General features: G+C 31.8%; 1 protein-coding gene across 1 annotated transcript in view; it reads right to left on the bottom strand.

Moving 5' to 3' along the window:
• TAF2 (TATA-box binding protein associated factor 2) overlaps positions 1 to 21,314 on the bottom strand; it is a 75,230-nt gene that overhangs the window by 9,356 nt on the left and 44,560 nt on the right. The window contains exons 19-25 of the mRNA XM_069466044.1: positions 18,622 to 18,815; positions 17,774 to 17,913; positions 14,990 to 15,059; positions 11,970 to 12,079; positions 5,824 to 6,053; positions 3,717 to 3,822; positions 1,052 to 1,174 (exon numbers count right to left, since the gene is read on the bottom strand). Coding sequence (XP_069322145.1) covers positions 1,052 to 1,174; positions 3,717 to 3,822; positions 5,824 to 6,053; positions 11,970 to 12,079; positions 14,990 to 15,059; positions 17,774 to 17,913; positions 18,622 to 18,815 — 973 coding nt within the window. The remainder of the gene's footprint in view (positions 1 to 1,051; positions 1,175 to 3,716; positions 3,823 to 5,823; positions 6,054 to 11,969; positions 12,080 to 14,989; positions 15,060 to 17,773; positions 17,914 to 18,621; positions 18,816 to 21,314) is intronic.

Raw genomic sequence — 21,314 nt, 5'->3', positions numbered from 1 at the left:
AAAAACATGGTTTATATAAGCAAAATCCATCAACTAGAACATAACCAGAAGTTCATAGATTTTAAAGTCTGATTAATGACTTTTGGAAAAATTATTCTTTAAAAATGACTTTGTTTATGATTCTTGTTTTTCACTCTCTGTTGCTTCAAAAGTTGAGGACTGAATATTTGTGTCATGGTAGTTCATCAGCATTGAAATGTTTACCCTTTTGTTGGATTATAATCTTTTCTTTGTAAGCAACAGAAGAACAGAATAAGCAGAAGAAAATGTAAAATAGTACAATAGGTACAAACACATCTGTATTGAATTAACTTTCATAAACTTAAACCCAATTAGTGTGAAATAATATAAAAGACAGAACATGTTAAAGTTTTCCAGGTATAGCATCAAGTTAACAGTGGGGGTGGTAGGGAGAAGTTGTTGATTTTTGTATTTTATATAGGTATAAAGGTACAGATAAGATGGTTTCTATTGAAGATATCATTTGTTATATAATATTCTTAGAAAAAGGAAAGAGCAAAATGTTAATGTAATGGGTACCTTTAAAGAACATCGTGAGTGATAATTTTTTCTCATCTTTTTTTGTTATTTCTAAGTTTTCTATAATAGGAGTACATTACTTTTAAAAAATAAAAAAGTCTACTTTAAAACAGTCTTTAAAGTTACTATAAAAATACTTTAAAGATACTATAAAATCAATGTATTAAAAGAAAAGCAAGAACTAAAATCTATACTTTTAAAGTTTTTTCAATTGATAAAGTAACTATAAAGTTTATAGATTTGCTCTTTTTCGTTTATATATTTTTTTAAAATTTTATTTATTTATTTATTTACTTACTTACTTAGAGACAAGGTCTCGCACTGTCCCCTAGGCTGGAGTGCAGTGGTGCAATCATAGTTCACTATAACTTTGACCTCTTGGGCTCAAGTGACCCCCCCCACCACCACCTCAGCCTCCTGAGTAGCTAGGACTACAGGTGTGTATCACCACGCCTGGCTTAAAAATTTGTTCTTGAGGAGAAAAAAAAATTAATTAATTAATTAATCTTACCTGTTGCCTTCCGTGCAAGTTCCATACTCCACTGGGGTTTTGTGGTGGGTGCGCTGTCACAGCCTGATGAATGCTGGGGTATTAAAGCAGATCGGGAGCTAGCTGGCCGAAATTTAGAGAGCCCTAAAATACCAAACAAGAGAAAAAAGAGGGATTCATTTCTTTGTTTTCCAAAAGAAGAAAAAAAAACCTGACAAGTTTTTATAAGTTAGCCTTAAAAACAGATGCAGTTCAAGCACAGAAACAGTCTTACAATGAAAAGAATATTATTTTAAAACTACTAAAAATCCCACTTAATATTTTGTCATGCCTTGATGTTGAGTCAACTGTTCTGTCTGAACTGCCAATCAGTGGCTTAGAGATAGTAATGTAAATTGTATATGGGACAATTACCAAAGTACTGTTTTATGTCAGTTATTAGATTGGTTCATTACAATGGTAATAGAAGGTCTAATAAATGTAAAAAGAAAAAATACTTTGTCATGGTTCTTGTAAGCTTAAGTCTGAGAACAATATGCATTTGAGAGAGACATAAGCTTGAATGAACTGCTGAACATACAAATTAAACCCTATATTCTGGGGCAGGAACTTTTTCATATTTTTATTATTTGTGGAATTTTGCATTTAATAAAGTTTGCCCTGCTTCCCTCCAACTTTGCTAATAATTTCCATTATAAAGTTTACTAAACAAATAGATCAAACTAATTTAGACATTACAGAAGACATTTAAAACAGGAAATGATCTATATATAATGTGAACAGAACTGTAGTAGGAATCTGGAAATCCAGATTTTGATTATAAACTTATTTACAAATTAGAAATACATTCTGGGCAAGATACTCTATCTCTCTGTGTCTTAATTCCTTCACTTGTCACATGGAAAAGGCCTAAGATTCGGGTTTATCCCTAAGTTGGCCATTACTTGGGTATGTCATCTAGGGCAAGTCACTTAGCATCTCTCTGCTCATTTACTTAAATGGACAGAATAAATAATTATTAAGATCTCTTAAATTATAAAAGCCAAAGAATTCATGACCTATCAGTTTTCAAATACATGCAGACTCATATTCTACCTGCAGCCAGTTCTCAAATTCTATTGACTTCATCTTAGACTACTGGAGAGTGAAAAAATAATTTAGGTGTCATAAATAAAATTAAACAAAGTATCAAATAAAAAGCCAACGAATGTCAGTAAGAAGGTCTTAGCACAACTGTAACATGATAAAAACAGAAAAGAAAAAACCTCACTCAAATGTAAAGATCATAAAAGACAACCACCATGGGCTAGGAATAGGATTTTCAAACAATAAGAAAGTACCCAGAAAGCTGGGGGGTTGGGGGGGAGGGAAATCATACTCATAATGGAAAAAATGCATTAAAAAGTAAACCTGAGTTGTTATTTTAGTTATTCTGTAAATTTTAAATTATTAAACTGATGGCAATAAAATAGTGCTGTGAGAGATATGAAAAATGATCTCAACTACAAATGAATGAATTATAATTTATGCATCAATATGAATTTTAGAAACACAATGCTGATTGAAAAAAGCAAGTCATATTATATTATTTTCATAAAAATTCAAAAAGCAAGCACAAATGAACATATAGGATCACATATCTATGTGGTACACTATAAAGAGAAGTAAAAGAATGAAATTAAGAAAAAGAAAAAATGAAAATCCAAGACAGTAGTTATTTGTAGTGCACAGGAAGGAGAACAGGACCAAGGAGGAAGCACATACGGAATATCTGTGATGGTATATAATGAACATGTTAAGTTGGGTGGCAAGGTCATAGAGATTAGTTTTATTACTATATTTCATGACTTACATGTAAGTTACATCAAAGGCTTTCTTCCTTAAAAATTAAAAAATGCTTATGACATAAATTGGTATAATCTCTTCAAAAAGCATTATGGTAATATGTATTAAGAGCTATGAAAATCTTCCAAAGACAAATATCTCACAATATAGCTAACACTAATCTTTTCCCTAATACATTTTGAAAATTTTATCCAAACAACATAATTTGACAAAAAAAGGAACAAAAGGTTGTATGAAGATATTCCATGCAGAATTATCTATAAATAAAAATTAGAAACAATCTAAATGCCTATCAATAGGGAAATAAGGTAAATTATAGTACATCTACAGTGACTTACATAGTATTTTCAAAAGAAAACATGATGCTTTTTGAGAGACACATGCAAAATTCTATGACAATATTATACGGCATAGGCAGGCAAAAGAAGGTAGTGCTATGAGCAGCATTAATGTCAGTAAAAAATAATCTTTAATGTAATTATGGTTACATTATTAAAAAGAAACCAGACCTAATATTTTATTTTGAAATGAAATCCACCACATATTCACAAAAAAGAAATTAAAGCCATTAGAAGAAATATGACAAGTGGCTTTTATAAAAACAAATTCATAAGTATGCCAAATATTTTTAAAGGACCAAAATAAAACAGAAAATTTCTAAAATAGCTTTTTTAAAATGTATTATTTTACCAACATGTTATAATCTGATACAATATAATATTTTACACTGGCCAATTTTAAACTTTATAGTTGTTCATTTGAAAATAATGCATCACAGCTTAGAATATTGATATCAATAACTCTCTCCATCTCCGCAAAGAGTGCAGAACACAAATCTTACCTGGAGTTGATGGCCTTTCAAGCATGTTCAAATGATGGGAAATGAAGGCCTGGCTATCATGAACAGTATCCATATCAATCTCCTCCTCATCTTGAGAATTTGAAAACTAAAACACACATACACACACACACACACACACACACACACACACAGAACAACAAAGGAATAGAAGAGTCATTACATCACTTAACCTTTGGATCTTAGCTCTAAGAAAAGTAGCTGAGAGGCCACAGAATATACCCCCATAAAATCTTAAAAGGAAAAGTAGTCTCTTTTCCTCAAAAGGTATTAAGAGAGAGAAAAGATTATGTGGTCCAGCCTCCAAAAGAAGCTGATTAGAAATTACTAGAAATGTAACAGCAACTAAAATCTACTTCTAATTTGTGGGAAAAAGTAGTGTGCCTCAGTGGTATGTGCACACATAGTTCCTTCCCCAAATAGAGAAGAAGTATGTGATGATAGACGTTAAATAATTGGTTGGAATGTCTTAGAAGGACATTTGAATTCTTCTGTGATTCAGTCTGTCCCATGTATTCCTGCTAAGGAAAAACCATTGCAAGTATTCAAAAAGATTTACAAGAAGGTGAATATCCTACACTGTTAATACAGGTTTAACCTGTATTTCTTACTCTGATTTTGAGTTTGACTTTACTGCTATCCTCATTCTTCTCCAGTATTTGACCAGGTTCTAGTGGGGACCCCAGTGGTGTATCAGCCTTCCTCTTCACTCCCTGCTGATGAGCTGATATATTACATGATGCTTCCTTGGCAAGGTGATCATCTTCCTGCGGCAATATTCAAGATCAAAATTAGATTTCTGAAGACAAGTAGCTCATATTATAGCTGAAAACTGATAGCTACAGCAACCATGCAGATTAGAGCATGCCCAGTGGCTAAAAGTTACTAGCAACGGGCTTAAAATAAATTTAAACTTAACCTTTTCCTATCTGCTAGTATTTTTTTTGGGGGCGGGGGGAGCGGTATTTAAATGAATGTTAGAGCTTTCCCCCAAAGAATATGTCTTTTGGTGCCATTTTTTCCTCTTACCCTGAAGTGTGCATAAATTAACCTATATGGGCAAGAATTTATAAACATATTCATTTTCACAGGTTTCTAAATATTTAGATCTGAAAGAGCTCTTTAATGAGACTCCTTTTTCTAAGAAAGCATTTGTTTTCTTCATAACCCAAACCCTAGGACAAATTTTAAATTTACACAAATAAATACAACTATATTTCAGAAAATTTAGGAGATAAGTAAATTTCAAATGACTAATATTAACTAACATAGGGAGAATCTGAACTTGAAAGTGTCGAAACACCAGTAGGGAATTGCCAGGCAAGTAATCTGGTCTAAATATTGGTGAAAAATGAAGCATGAAGTTTTGGAGACATTTTGTCATCATAAGAAAATCATTTCAGAAAAACTGTCTTTAAATTATGGTAAAATGATTAACATGTATCCTAAAAGTCTTTCTATAAAAAGTCTGGTAATTTTATAATGCATAGGTAGAAATAAAAGCTTTTCTAATGGCAAACAAATACATATAAATTTTAAAAATGAAATGCATAGGTTCCTCCCAAATCAGCATATTATTCATTAACCTGATCATTCATTCATTCATTCATTCAGTTATTTATGTATTTATTTCATTCAACAAGCATTTTCCAGGCACTTATCATATGTTTAGAAGTATGGCAGGTATTACACAGAGTAACAATTAAAAAAGACAGGGCTGCTGTGTTCACACAGCTTGCCATTAACACGTATGGACAAGATAGGTTAATATGTAATAGGTTAAATATTCATTTTTATCTTCTACTACTCAGAGAAGAATTTCTATGCTCAAGTACAAAAAAATCTTATGCCATCACAAAAGGAGTAAATGGACTGGTAGCACATCATTTGTTATGTGCAGTTATGGAGTTGTCAGTAGCATTTTATAAATTGTGAAGTGCTAAATAAATGTCAGCCAGCAGGCTTAAAAATGGCACAAAAAACTGTGTTAGTGGCTATAAAATTCACCAGTTCACAGGAAACAATTCTCTTCTTTAGATGGCTCTATATAATAAAATTACACATCTTCTGTAATACATGTGATTCTTACAGGGTTCTGAAATCCAACTAGCTGCGCATGACTGCTTGGAGTATTCACAGCTTCTTGGTTGCCTGCTACAGCCTCTGGAATTATGGTGGGATTCAAGACAGCTTTTTTCTCCTTTAGATTAAGAACCAACCCAAGCTCTGGCAAGGGTAAACAGGAGGGTCTACTAAGGCCAAAAAGTGTGAAGTACAAGTCCACGGCACCACACCGTAACCTCCAATCATGTGAAGTACCTAAGAAACAAATAATAAAGAAATAAAGGTCAACATGCACATTTATTCATAGATTATTAACTGTTCCAGAACCTGTACACAGGGAATTTTATAATTGAAAAAAAATTTTAACACAACTTTCTTCTTACAAAATGAATACTAGACATCAACTAAAATTGTAATATTCCCAAAACGGTATTTTCTCAGGCCTTAAATCTTCCTTTTAATTCTTTCTCCTCAGTAATTATTCCACATTCATTCATTCTCTGTTCATCTTGTCTTATTTTCTTCATTAATAGCCTGTTAGCAAGATAGCACTCCATGAGCCTTCACATACCCTGTCACCGAAACAAATTCTCCTATCTCTAAGACTTACTACTATCAGATTTTAAAGATGGTAAGAAACCATACAACTACTTGACATACCACAATTCTAAATTTGGCCTTATTGTAGAGAAGGAAAATATTTTGGTAAAAACTCTTATATTTGTGTTACTGTACTAAGTATTTATTTAAAATAAAATAACAGAAACAAGCAAACCACAGGGATGGCAACAGGTAGTAAGCATGTACTTGATCAGAAGACGACTGCCTGGGTAGAAATTTAGTTTAAACTAGTTGACAGACTATAGGCAAGTTCTTTCAATTTCTCAGTTTCTACTTTTTCATCTTCAAAATAAGAGTTTTGGTCTCAGATCATACCTTACCCCATAGCAATGACAGACCAGAGCACACTGATATCAGGGTTCTTTCTCACTTTCCTTTTCTCCCCAGTAGAGCACTCCAGGTAGGCATTGCTATCAAATAGAACTGACTGAAAAAAGGAAATTTATTATCTAGGGTTAGACAATCTCTATGGTTCCTAGTCAGAATTTTAAATTATCTGGAGAATTTTAACAAGTTAACAGAAGGAACGTGGAAATTCTTCTTAATAAGAAAAATAAAGTCTATAAATACCTAATTTCGACTAAGAACTATGTTTCAAAAGAGTACCATAATATTTAAAAAGGAAAAACAAAAAGGAAAAAATTTTGGACATCATAAATATTAAGTTTTGTGGTTTTCAACAACAAATTATTAGAATAAGTAAATAAATTATAATCTAATAGTGATTCTGGTATGATTTACTCCAACAGATAAGTAACTATTAATTACATGTAAAGGAAATCTATAATGGGAGAGATTATAAATTTACTGGGTTCATATTTCTCTAAATAGGGAAAAAAGCTACTACATACAGCTAACAGAAGTCAGCCAGGCACCTGCTTCTCAAAGCCCACAGTATAAAACAAACTCCTGAGGCCCTTCACATTTGGGTCCTAATCTATGTAAACACTCTTTCAGAACTTGAGGCTTTTAAACATCACTGTCCTACCTAAAAAGTCTATCCGACTGGCAAACTGCTTTCCACTCCTTAAGAGCTAGCTCAAATGCTACCTCTCCATGTCTAGCATTCTAGGTTCATGCTCCTTTTTTTAGATATCCTGAATAGTTTGTTCTCTTTATTTTAGCAACTACCTCTTTGTATTATATCTGTTCCTACACTTCTTTTTCCATTATACTAAGTTAATACACGTGAAACAGCAATGTAGCGAACAGAAAGTGCTCAAGAAATGACTAGTGAATAAATTAATGTGTGAAATCTTTAAAAAGGACTACCCCTGGGCAATGTGATATTTTCAATTAAAAATAAACCTATTCCTGTAATCCCAGCACCTCGGGAGGCTGAGGCAAGAGGATCATTTGAGCCAAGGAGTTCAAGACTGCCTGGGCAATATAGCAAGACCCCATCTCCACAAAAATAAAAAAAAAAAACAAATAGCCGGGCACTGTGGTGCATGTGTGTAGTCCTAGTTACTTGGGAGGCTAAAGTGGGAAGATCACTTGAGCCCAGGAGTTCAAGGAGCAGTGAGGTAGGATCACACCACTACACTCCAGCCTGGGTGACACAGCAAGACCCCACTCTAAAAAAAAAATTTTTTTAAATAAATAAATAATAAATTTATTTAAGATTCTTAAGCAACTAGGAATAAAGACCATATAATGCAAAATATCCTTCTCCTTAAAAATGTTTACTATCTTTCTATGGAGGATTATTAATTTAAAAGCTGTATAGGAACTACAAATAACATTTTTGGGACCAAGTGAAGAAATCTAAACATGGGCTATACACTGGGATGGGGTGGGATAATGATATTGTGGATATGTAGGAGAATTACCTTATTCTCCAGAGTGTATACTGAAGTATTTTGCAATGAGGCACATAATGCAATTTATTTTCAAATGATTCAGTAAAAAATGAGGGTGTGAATATCCATACAAAGAAAGAGAAGGAAAAAGAGATAAAATAAATGTGGTAAAATTTCAACAACTGGTCAATCAACCTAAAAGTATATGGTTACTCTTGGTATTATTCACTAAATTTTCCTAAGCCTTGAAATTTTCACAAACAAAATGCTGAAGATAAAAAGTTATATGAAAAATGAAACAGAATCAGTTAAGATATCTGATATATGTGTGAGTGAGTATATACATACATAGCTCTGTGTTTGTGTATCTATTTTCAAAGCAAAAACTGTTGGAAAGATACTAGAGTACATCCCAGATTTTAAAGCTAAGTGGAGCCACCATGCACCAGGAAGTATGCAGAGACTAGGCAGCCCTAGGATCTCAAAAGTTTAAGTTTGAGAACCTTCCTTCTGCATATATGGCCATTAAAGTGACTCAGTTACCAGAAGTCCCCAGTTTCTGTACCTATCTCTCAGCTCCAAATCCCCCTTTAGTGTATTTCTAAAGTGAGTATTATTAGTATTCACTGAATTGTATATAATTTTTTTTTTTTTTGGAGACAGGGTCTCACTGTGTTGTGAAGGCTGGAGTGTAGTGGTGTCACCATCTCTGGCTGCAACCTGCCTCAGTGTCCCGTGTAGCTGGGACTATAATGTGCTACTGTGCCCAGCTAATTTTTTAAAAGATTTTTGCAGAGATGGGGTCTTGCTATGTTGCCCAGGCTGGTCTCAAACTCCTGAACTCAAGCAATCTTCTCACCTTGGCCTCCCAAAGTACTAGGATTAAGGCATGAGCCACCTGCCTAGCTGAATGGAATGTGAATTTTTTAAAACCAGGAATGTCATTCTTTAGTTCATCTGTCTCACTCTCAAATTAATTTCAATTTTCTAACTCCTGTTTCTATGCGTCCAAGCACAATTACTCTCTCTTACTGAAAAGCTTTTGAAATCAGTTGAGCAAACAAACTTTCATTCTTCAAAATTATCTGGTCATCTCATAAGATGATCCTTTTTAACTGCCATGATACTCTGTTCTATATATTTTAAATGGGTTCAATGAATTTTATAACTATGCGAAGTCAACACACCTCAAATCCCCTCTGGAATAAGACAAAAATAAATAAAAGAATATAATTAAATCTCTGTTATTTGTTCTCAACATGTAAGTCAAGATAATGCTTATCTCAAGTAAGGAGACAACCCAGGAATCCCAAGAAGGAGTGAGGTGCAGGCAGAGTTCAGCAGGATTTGGGGACCTAGATGAAGTTCTAGCTCCTTTTGCTATTGATGAATTCTCATTACCAATTCTTAAAATAATAACCACTAGGAATATAGCAATGTGAAAAATTCTCATGATAAAATGCTATTTTAAAACCTTTATCTCAACTACAATTATGCACACAATATACACACACAATTATTTTTTCCTAGATGCCAAATATAACCAAATCTTAATAGTGGTACTATAACAGAATTATGTAATATTTTCCTTTATTTTTTCACATAAATTCTGTAACATCATTATATTACTTTTATCATTAAAATTTTTTTTAAGTAAACAAAAAAGGCATTTCTTAGATCAGATTCATTCATATATCCCAAAGGTTCAGGTTTGGAAGGGAAATGACAATCGTCCATAGTCTATCTTCCCTAATGTCCAATGTTCTACAAAAAATTTTTTTGAAAAAAATATTCCCAACTATTCATGCCATTCCCACTGTTCACACTGTTCCTATTTATTTATAATTCTAAAAAACCAAGCAATAAATTGTTTATGACTATGGCCTCACTTATATCTCATTGGTTTAGATTATTGGCACAGAGTATTCTAAATCAAAGCAGTAACTGTACTATATTGCACACTATCAAAGTTAAATACTAAAACATCAATCAGAGTTGGAATTTGTATAATCAAAACCTTCCAATGGGCTTCAAATATTTCACAGAAATGATCCCATTAATCTTGAACACATTCATTTTGTCCAAACAAATCTTCTGTAGAAGGTAATAAAATAATTCTTAGTACTTCACTATGCTTTCCTCAAATGTTATCCATCATGGTCAAGAAATCATGTATTCTTGTTAAGAATATGTTCAACACAGTACAGTGTGTGCCACATGTTAATTGTTACACGATCCTTTACAAGTTTCTTAACTGTGTGTTCATCCCCTGGACCTAAATAACAGAAATAATAATATCTTTCAAGGTAACCAGAGGTAGCAAAATATAAAACATTAGGTAAATATTAGCAATTATTCTTCTAGGAATTAGGGAAAACATTAGAAAAACAATTTAGCAAGATCTTAGTATACACTGGTTTACGTGTTGTTTTCTTAAGACCTTGATAAGGGCCATACTATTTTCAATTTTATTATACTTCATCAAAATATCTACGATGGTGCTTCTACTTGGGGGTATTGCACTATTATGAAACTAGAAAACGGAAGTTATATAACTGCATAGCACCTCAATATTAGTAAACTAAATAATAAAAGAAAAGAATTAGAACTTGATATTTAATTGTGAGTCAGTGAAGTAGCCACTAATGAGATAGGCAGGACAAGTTATTTTCCAACATTCTAGAGTGAAGATAAAGTGACACACTCGAAACTTAAAAGTATTTGAATGAATACCCACTGCTCTCCCAACATCCATCTGTAATAACCCCATTTATCTTTAAGCAAAATGCATTTCAGCCTAGTTTTTGATTGCATCTTTAAATGAAAACCAGTATTACAATTTCAACCTATCAGAGACATAAAGCAAATTTTCATTAAATAGATATAACATTTCCAATCATCCAATTAAATAAAAATGGCAAAGAATGGAATGAATTACATAAAAGGGAATACAAAGAGCTCAAATATGAGAAGCATAATGATAATATCATCACTATGCTAGTACAACTTTTTGAGTATATAGTATAAGCCACTTGAGCTTTACAAATACTAACTCATTTAATTATCAGTTTATAGAAGTAGATATCATTATCATCTGCATTTTATAAATGAAAAAAGTTTAGACAAGTCACACAGTGAGTAAATAACTGAGGTAAGATTCAACCTTTAGCAAACTGGTTCCAGAGCTAGTGCTCCTAAGCACTGTTATCCTGCCTCTTGACCTCACTCATATAATGTAAATTAAAACTATAATGAAATACCATGATCTGCAAGGTAGAGAACAGTAACAACATGTACTTTTTAAAAAAATACAGGCTGTATGTTATTCTACACGCACTTACTGTCCCTGGAAGGATACACAATAAATTGGTTACCTCTGGGAAAGGCCATCAAGTAGCTAGGGAAAAGAGGTCGGAAGATTTATTTTTCACTCCTTTGTGACTTTCTGAAATAAAAATAATAATACTTTGCAGGTTCCTGTTTATAGCCCTTCAACCATTTCATGCTTTCACATAATTAATATTTTTGTTTCCTCAACCACCCTGTGGAGCAAAGTGAGTATAGCCTTAACAAATGCTATCACAGCCACCACTGTAAAGGGGTGACATGCTACTTTAAAAAAAAAAAAAAAAAAGACAAGACAAAAACTTTTAACTTCAGTTCTTAAATGCTACTGAATTGAGAACCTGTTGTAAAATGGAAATACTTTAATAATACAAATTTTTTTTTTAAATCACTGCTCTCTCACCAGAATTCATAAGTTTCCAAAGTTGATCTACCAAGGCTTCATTGCATAAGGGAGACTCCATGTTCTTAGTAAATGGTGGGTTCTTAGTCAACATGTTTAGAATCTTATGCCTGAAAGATTAAAAAACCAATTAAATTTTTGCTGACCTTTTGGTGACTGACACTATGAGTAGGAGATACCATAAAATATTTAGAAATTATCTGTAATTCTTCCTTCCTATTTTATCATTTTCCTGCTTAGGTCTAGTTTTATGTTTAGCGTAGCTTTATTTCAAAAGATACTATACTACATCCTAAATATTTACTACTTGTTTTTTCACTAAAAAATTCTGGTGGATTTTGTTTGTTCTAAAATCATTTTACTGTGCAATGAAATATTCTAAAACCTGACTCAATCTTTCCCACCCCATTTTCTAAAATGAACATTCCACTCTGCTATCTTAAAATGGAACAACAACAACAAAAAAAAAAAACAAATCACATATAGGCCAAGAAGTCTACATTTCAGATAATAAAATGAATGTAAACTTCATTATTATAGTATCTTTGTAAAGCACGGAAGTGTACAGAAGCATTTTAAATATTTTAAATATGGAGATTGCAAAAACGCTTCCTCAAAATAAGCTGAGGTTGAGAAGAGTTGATTAAGAAAAGTATCCTTATAGAGGGTAACCGTTAAACTTTACTACAGGGAGTTGTTGTCTCATGTGAGAGGGTATCTGAATACATTCTGGAGTCTTCTGAAAAATAGGGCAATGTGGTGAAACCAAAATCTGAAAAATAAAACATCTGATGCTGTAAGTAGAAGACACCATAAAAAGAGGATAGAGAAAGGAAAGAAGAAAGGGATAGCAGTACTCTAGCATTTAGTGAAGGATAAAAAAGCCAGCTCTAAGTTTGAGAAATTCAAAACTTAAAAGTAATTGGAATACTGGATACAGGTGAGGAAGAAAGAAACTGAGTTGTAAGTAACTCTTATGGAGGTTAGCAAAACTTTAAAGAAAGTGGATTGGAGAAATTTTTATATTTAATTGTCGGTAGTAAGACATCAAATTGGATTTGTAATTGAGAAGGAGATGGGAGGAAAGTGGAACTGCTAGATTGTAGTGTAAATCATTTAACCTTTTGGCTGCAATCTGTAAATGTGAATTCTGTTAATATCCTTTAGTGCTGTGAAATTTAAAACTGTGAAATAAGTTTAGGTGATAAAAGAAAGGCTTTTACAAGGAAATATGCATAAATGACTATAGATTCAAAACAATACTAAAAAGAGAAGAGAAGACAGAATCCTCTGCTTGATTTTTCAAAAAGTTAAATATAAAAATTCATAATAAGTATATGCTTCAGACATCTGGAACAGACCTTAAGCAAATCTTGAGAAAGTACAGGTTCATGACATGTCTATAAGAGTAAAAACAACATATTTCCTTGAAAAATTGAGAATATTTTTTAAGTATAAACTATGTGTTGGATGATATTAGGTTAAGCCCAAGAGGTTCTCTAATGGTGATATAAATGAACCACATCAATTAAGAAGAAAGTATTCTAAAAATAATCATAAAATAAATCTTTAAATAGATTTCAGTTCAGATTGTAAATAACAGTGCTCTGAAATTAGAATGAACTTTAACAGTTCCAAAACAGTATTAAGAAAGAATTATTTAGATTGTATAGTATATAATTTATATAGTTACTTCAAATATTACAAAAATCATGATAATCTGCTAAAAATGGTCTTCAAAACATAGAGCTCAGAAATATGCATGCTAATGTTAGTTCTGTTAATGTAAATTAAAAACAAATGAATACATGATAAACCTTATTAATACTGTATTTATACTTTCTGTTCCCACTTGTCAGTAGAATCTTACAAGCTTTCAAATGTATGAGCTCTATTAGATAAGAGATGAGGCTGGTTTCCTGTTTATCCTCTTTCAATATGAATATATAATTTAAAATGGGTGATTATGAGGTTTGTTTTCCTCTATGTCAGCCTTCCCTTAGTACATCAATCACAAGGATAAATTATTTAAAATACAACTTAGATTACAAATCAAGAACTACTAACAGTGAAACTCTGCACAAAGTTTATACAATAAACATCACTTAAAACACTGAAATATGAGGTGATGGAACTCACTGTTATAAATAACCTGAAAATCTTTGGTTGGTCAAAAACCAATTCTACTTAAGGGGTCTATAATCTCTCATGTAGCTTTCTCATACCGAGATGCATTTCAGTGAAGTTATTTTACGTCATTTTAGAAGAAAATTATCTGTCAACTGATATGTAAAGTTGAGCAAGACAATTAAGGTATCTAAGTCTATGTGCTCATTTCTAATTGAAATGGCTGTAAGTTATTTTCTAGCTTTAAAATTCTATTCTATGAAATCATATTAAGACAAATGAAACAAAATTTGCTTATTATGTATAAGAAAAGGAACAGAAATGGTCAGTTTTAATCCTATCTTAATATATAATACTATAAACATCCTACTTTGTAAAAGAAACCATCAGAAATGAAGGAAATAACTAAAAAGGGATACAAAAATGAATGTAGTTACTATGACAGGATTTGAATTTTTATTTTCCTCTATTTTTCTAAATTTTTAATGTCATATTACCTTTCTTAAAAATTCTAAGTCTAATAAAAATTGAAACTTTATGTGAGATAGAAAAGAACAAACTGGATGTCCTAAAACACTGCTCTTCATTACTTTTAAAACAGTAAAATCAATACAGAGCTTTTATCCTCCACATTTATTACAAACTGTTTCATAAGGTTGTCTTTAATTTGCAACAGAAATCATACTTAAAACTACAGGGAATAAAACTTTACTAACACTATATTTTGAAGATTTCTTTCCAAAGGCAAATCAAATTAAAAAAAAAATAAAAGACATGAATAAACGTATAAGATATTCCCATATTTTCAAAAATCATAAACAATTGTTCATATAGAATCTGAAATTATTCAAGTTACATTAGGATTTATAAAATATTATAGTATATAAACTAACCTTACATAGGGTACAGGGTCAGTCTGAATCATATTAAGTAGCCATTGCAGTTCTTCATAACTCCTATCCACTGAAAATAAAAATAACAAAATATATTTGTTGTTAATTATAACACACTAAATAACAAGTGACAAGCCAGGAGTTTACACTTAATTTTAGGACTCTGCCTTGGTTGGATTTTCAGAGTAAAGGCTGTAGGCAAGCTCTTATATTTTCTTACATAATTTCCCCGCCCCTGAAATCACCCTGACAGTTCTGAAACAATCATATAAAGCATGAAAATGGGAAGGAACCCAATTCTAAGAATAGGAAGAAACCCAATTCTTAGTAAAACCCAACCCATTCGAGGCTATGGAGCCTTGAATATTCCTCCCTTCAATTAATAAGACTTCCAAAGACCAAAAACCACTTCTCCCCAGTGCAGCAGCTCTTTTCAAGCCTGCCTGCTCTCTGCTCTTGAGAGCATACTTTCACTTCAGTCTTTCAATTAAAAAGCCCTATGTGGTACATCCTGAAATTCTTTTCCTGAAAATCAACAAGAACTTGGAAAAACCTTCAGTTGGAGGCCGCTAAAATAGCACCAAGTGCATACTCTTTACATCATTAAATAATTCAAACCAATGGCAAATGCAACATAAAGCAAATTATATTTTATTACAGGCCCTATATTAGAGATGATTAACTCTCGAACTGGGCAAAACTTGTTTAAATAAAATTGTGTTTCTAGATATTTAAATTATGGCACCCAATCAAATGTTTTTGCTCACATGGCTTCTTCCATTTAAGATTAAAGAGCAGTCTTAACTTTTCAGTATGATATATAAAAGGCAATTATAAAAATAGTAAAATAGTTCATATATAAACATATATGAACAAAATTGACATAAAATGACTAGCCATTAATATTTTCATTCACCTTTCAACAGGTTTTGCTTTTATGATATGAAATGCTTTGTCTTCAGAATTTTATTCCCAATATTTTTCATTTCTTCTATTTTCTAATTTGAGCACCAGTATTTAAATTTACAATTTAATAAAAATAAAGTCTGGATTCATAGCTGACATTTAAAGACCAATCAATTAAATTATACCTATCAATTCAGCATTCTATTGGAAATTATAATATTAGTATTCTATTTCATTTCAGGTGGTATTCATGAAATTTTCTTCTTATCTATGAGACACTGAATATCATTCATATATCTTGAGAAAGAAGTTTGAGAGCACTGGCATATTTGGTAGATCTCAAAACTTTGGATTTCATGAATTGGTAAAACTCGAAAACAGAAATAGAGACTGACAAAGAATTACACTTTTTTTCCTGCCAAGAAATTCATTTAACAACAACTAAATCACTATTTTCACAATTATTTCTTACAAGAAAGAATATTTTAACCTTCAATAAAAAAGAACAAATGACAGTCCTTTCTGAACTTGGGCCAACACATAGCACATACACATTATATTGTTATTACCCTTTCTTTATTTACTGACTGCAAACAAGTATCTCTACTGAAATTTACAAAAAATTACCAAGATTTAAGTACACTTTCCTCTACTTAACATTTTTAAATGAACCATTATCTACTAAAGAACTTCTCTCACCCCTTCCTCTCTTTTCCATAGTCAGACAAGAAGTTTAGCATGCTCTCACTTCTTTACTCTTGCCATATTTTAGTGCTATCATCCAGGATTTTAGAGGTAAATCACATTACATATTCCTTCAACTTGCATATTATTTTAAAAAAATTGTTTTCAAAATGTGCATTAAATCTTACAACCAGTTTAACAAATATTAACTATTTTATAGGCCCAGTTACTTATCATTGTTCATTTCATACTTTCACCAATCTTGACTACATCCAGATCAGTTGAAAACTATCTTTGGGAGTTATGTTTTTAAAAATGTTACATAGGATATGTAGTTATAATTCCACAGGCTACATGAGCAACAACTTAGCAAGGTAGAGAGTCTTGGATCATAATTTTCCCTAAACATTACGTAGCCATTTATTTGTTCACTGTCTTTTGACTCTTCATGTTCTAACAAATTCAGATGCCACACTATTCTTTTACCTTGTACCATAGCCTGGTTCTGATATTCCTAGGAACTTACACATTTTTCCTTAACCTTAAAAATTAAAGTTTCATCAGAATCTACCTTAAGTCAGCTCCACTCATACTCTTTCAGAGTATTCTATTATTTCTTGGATTATTGCTTTCTTCCACCTGCTCTGTTCTTCATGACTTTTTCTTTTTCTTTTTTTTTTTTTTTACATTTTTAACTCTTTTTCTCCTCTAAATTTTTAAAAATGTTTTGGGTATGTATTTGTATATGGGTTCTCTTACCCATTTTTTGGCCTTATTTATGTTTTTTCCAAATTCATAAAGCCTTGCCTAATTCCTGAAGTTCCTATTTAGTCTGTTGCTCTACTTTCACAGACACAAATTTTATACGAGTGTTAAGATGTTTTCTTTAATCCTTCTTAAAAATTTCCCCTAAATCATCTCCTATTTCTAAAAATAATAAGCAATTAAAGATACAGAATGATACGCTGAGTTTTTGGCAAGGCCCAAGATATCTATAATTTTATTCTTTTCCTTCATTTATTAAATCTTATGCGAATGCTACATTTACTGAGATTACTTCTAAGTCAGTGTGTCAAGAATTTAAAATTAAAATATCTGTATTTTACATACTATGAAAACCCAATAACCAAGACTGGCTTTAAAAAGTAAATACTTTTTCTAAAATAATAAGAGCATCTGTTTCTAAAGTATTACCTTTAGTATAATCAACAACTGCTTCCAAAGCTGCTATCCTGATGTCCACAAAGTGGCCATATTCAGCATAAGATTTAAAAAGAGCAGGATCACTTGGCACATGTCCATTCTTCTGAAGCACCCGAATAGCTCTCAAACAACTAGGGGGAAAAAGGTACTTGAGTTAACTACTTTCACTGAAGTATTATAAATTAAATTTGTTTCCCAAGTATTAGAGGTTCATTTGTGGCAATAAATTAAAAAACTGATGTGATTTGAATCCACTTTCAATTCTGTAATAGTCATGTATCATATAAAGACGTCTCGGTCAATGATGGACTGTGTCTATCACAGTGGTCATTTAAATAAAGTACTTTCTCCAAATGTTTTAGTAATATATTCGCTACATATATGGAAGGTTAAAACTATGTTTGAATCAGTAAGCAACTTTTAGCAAACACCTAAGGAAATAAGCAGAACTTTCTAATAGCCATATACAAAGAAGCAGATAGAAGTAAAACACCATCTTAAAAGAAGGCTAAGAAATGTTTATACTATATTTAATGAAATAAAAGAATATGCAGACAAAAGATAAGGCTTATAAAGAATTTCTGATGACATGAGAAACTGTTTACACTGCAAACAGAATATAAAAAAATACACAAAATATAATCTCAATTAAAAATTTATATAGTTATAGAGGGACATTTTAGAAGGACATTCTCCAATTAACAATTTATCTGTGCTTGACAGAATCACAGAGAATTTTAATTTTCTTTTTTACTTTACTATATTTCCTAATTTTCTGAGAATAAATTTCTTTTATAGTTATAATAAATTTAAAGAAAAAGTAAAGAATTTAATCATACCTAACAGTGATGGTATGTCTATAACTCGGAAGAAGTTTTTCCATATTCAAAAACCTGGTGATTTCTTCAAGAATGAGTCGCACATCAGGATGTAAGTTATCCAAAGTCCTAACTTCATTATTCACACTAACTGCAGGTGTAACAGAGTTGGCCAGGGCATCAATCATTTCTGCACGGTAATAGTTATCTGAAAACTAAGCCAAAGAAAAAATAACAAAATTCACTCTTCTGACCACAATTAATAAAATAAAATGTAACTTAAAAATAATATAATTTATCTGAAAACACAAGCAAGTTCACTACTAAATATTCAATTCTGTTCTTGGCATAGAGTCACTTTGGAAAACAGAGTAAAAGAGATTCACTAACCAGTGATATAGTAGCTTACTGAATAAATATTTACAATGTGCCAGGTACTCTTCTAGTAAATTAGCCAGATTCTTCTAAAAGGAGACCACAGCCCACAAAGCCCGCTGTAACAGAGCTTCAAATCAGATATTTAGTGCTCTAATATAAAAACACATAACGAAGGCTCACCAGATATTTGAGAAAAGCATCAACATAATAAAGAGAGACCAGAACAAAGAGAAAAAAAGCAACCCAGAAGAAATGGGGAATTCAAGGAAAAGAAAATCATAGGGGACCAAAAACAAAATTCAAAACTATTATTGATATTGTCTGAGAAATAACCAATTAAGGTATGTCTTCCAATAGCATAACATTATTTTAAAAAGAAAGAACATGCAGAGAATAAAGATCAAAATTAATTGAAATATAAGATGTAAAAAAATCTCCCACAATTTTGAGCAAAAAGAAATAGAAAGTAGAAAGGAAAACTTAAGGTAATTGGAGGGCTGGTACAGGAGACATAACATATGAATGACAGGAGTTCTGCAGTTCTGCCAGAGAAGCAGACAAAATAGAGGAGACCATTAAAAAAAAATCCTAAATCCATATCACTGTCAATTCCTAGAGAAGCAATTTATTAAAAAGCAAACTGGGTGTGGCTTGATTTAAACTCAACAAATCAGGTGCCCTGGCCTGGGAATTTGAACATGGAGCAAAGTGACTTAATTCTCTTAGCAGTATAGAAAGTATTTTGTGCTAACACAAACTGCCAGGTAACTGGAAGAGGAATACCTGCCCACTTTTGACTTTCACTGTGGAGTCAAAACCTCACATTAACACACTAATGCAGAGTCTCTAAACATTTTTTGGTTCAGATACTGGGCAGAAACAAAAAAAATAAGGCACATAAACAAACAAAACCAAAGGAAAAATACCCCAGGAGTGTTCATTATGGATAAAGTTTTGCTTTCAGACCACTCTAATGATTGAAAATTTAACCTCTGTAACTTCAGTTTACTGGGCCTAATTCTTTTCTCTGGAGCCAAACACAATGATTTTTTTTTTTTTTTTTTACCATGCTAATTTTATTTTAACGCAGTTGCATTTATCAACATTTCTTTCATAGTTTCTGAGTTTTGTTTCACACCATTCAGAGACTGTTTAAATTATGTTTACAAGTTTTCTTCAGGTACTTTTATAGTCTCATTGTTATCTGTAATAACTACTTTACCAACAAAATAAGAGCTCCTTTTTTTCAGACTTAAACATCCAGAAAAGAATGAATTCAGAAATGAAAAATGAGAAGCAAGTATGAGTGGAGTAGGGAAACCAAAAGATTTAATTTTTACCCGCAGACCACATACAGTTCTTACAGAAACTATCATAGTGATTGAACAAACTAGGTTATTTATCATCCCCAGGTTACAAGAAACAAAGTGAAGAAGTAATCTGTGGAACACAGCCAAGGAGGGTCACTCAATAGAGCAAAAATTCCCACACACAAAAAAAATTAATGTACTGCAGCAAAGAATGACTAATGTTTTTAACAACAGTCCTTTGGTATCAGTAACAGTTCATCCCAGGTTTTGCATACTTTAATATGGTAGAGAAATTTCATATACATATATATAATTTGTTAGAAATAAGTGTATAAAAGATTTGCATATAAAATTGCTAATAACTAGGTTTAAAAGGATTAAGTTTTAGTCCTCTTGAAAATGAATTCATCCACAATATTGAATTTCATACTCCTGCCCAATTAATAAGGTGTTAAAAATGTTTTCCCCAAGTCCCATCATTTTTCTAGGACTTATATTTTTATATTTCTAATTTAATTTTACTTGTAGAAAATCTGTTATTTCTTCTCATAGACTTTAAAAACTTTGTATCTATGTGTGACTCTCCTTCTTTTTAACCAAAGCCCTCTAAGAAAAATTATTTGTGGTTGGAAGGAATCTACTTTAAAAGCAAAAGGGAAAACAACTGATAATTTAATCAATTAAATATTCTTAGACGCTCACCCAATCACATCTTTTCTCGTAGTTATAATTCATTAATCTGTGAATCTTTAAGTGACAATATAACCTCTTTCTCCCAACACCCAATCACATCTTTTTTGGTAGTTATAATTCATTAATCTGTGAATCTTTAAGTGACAATATAACCTCTTTCTCCCAACCACAATTTTTAAGAGAACAAACTTTGATATGAGACAGATCTGGATTTGACTCCTGGTTCTCCCGTACATATGACTTTGGGTAAATCTCTTAACCTTTATAACCCTCAATCTGCTTACATGAAAATTGGGATAGTAATAATAGTACCTATTTCAGAGGTCTAGTGAG

Source organism: Eulemur rufifrons, chromosome 3 (assembly GCF_041146395.1).
Source record: "Eulemur rufifrons isolate Redbay chromosome 3, OSU_ERuf_1, whole genome shotgun sequence".
NCBI classification, from domain to species: Eukaryota; Metazoa; Chordata; class Mammalia; order Primates; family Lemuridae; genus Eulemur; species Eulemur rufifrons.
The sequence above is the reverse complement of the archived record's forward strand: the minus strand, read 5'-3'. Positions and strand labels throughout refer to the sequence as shown.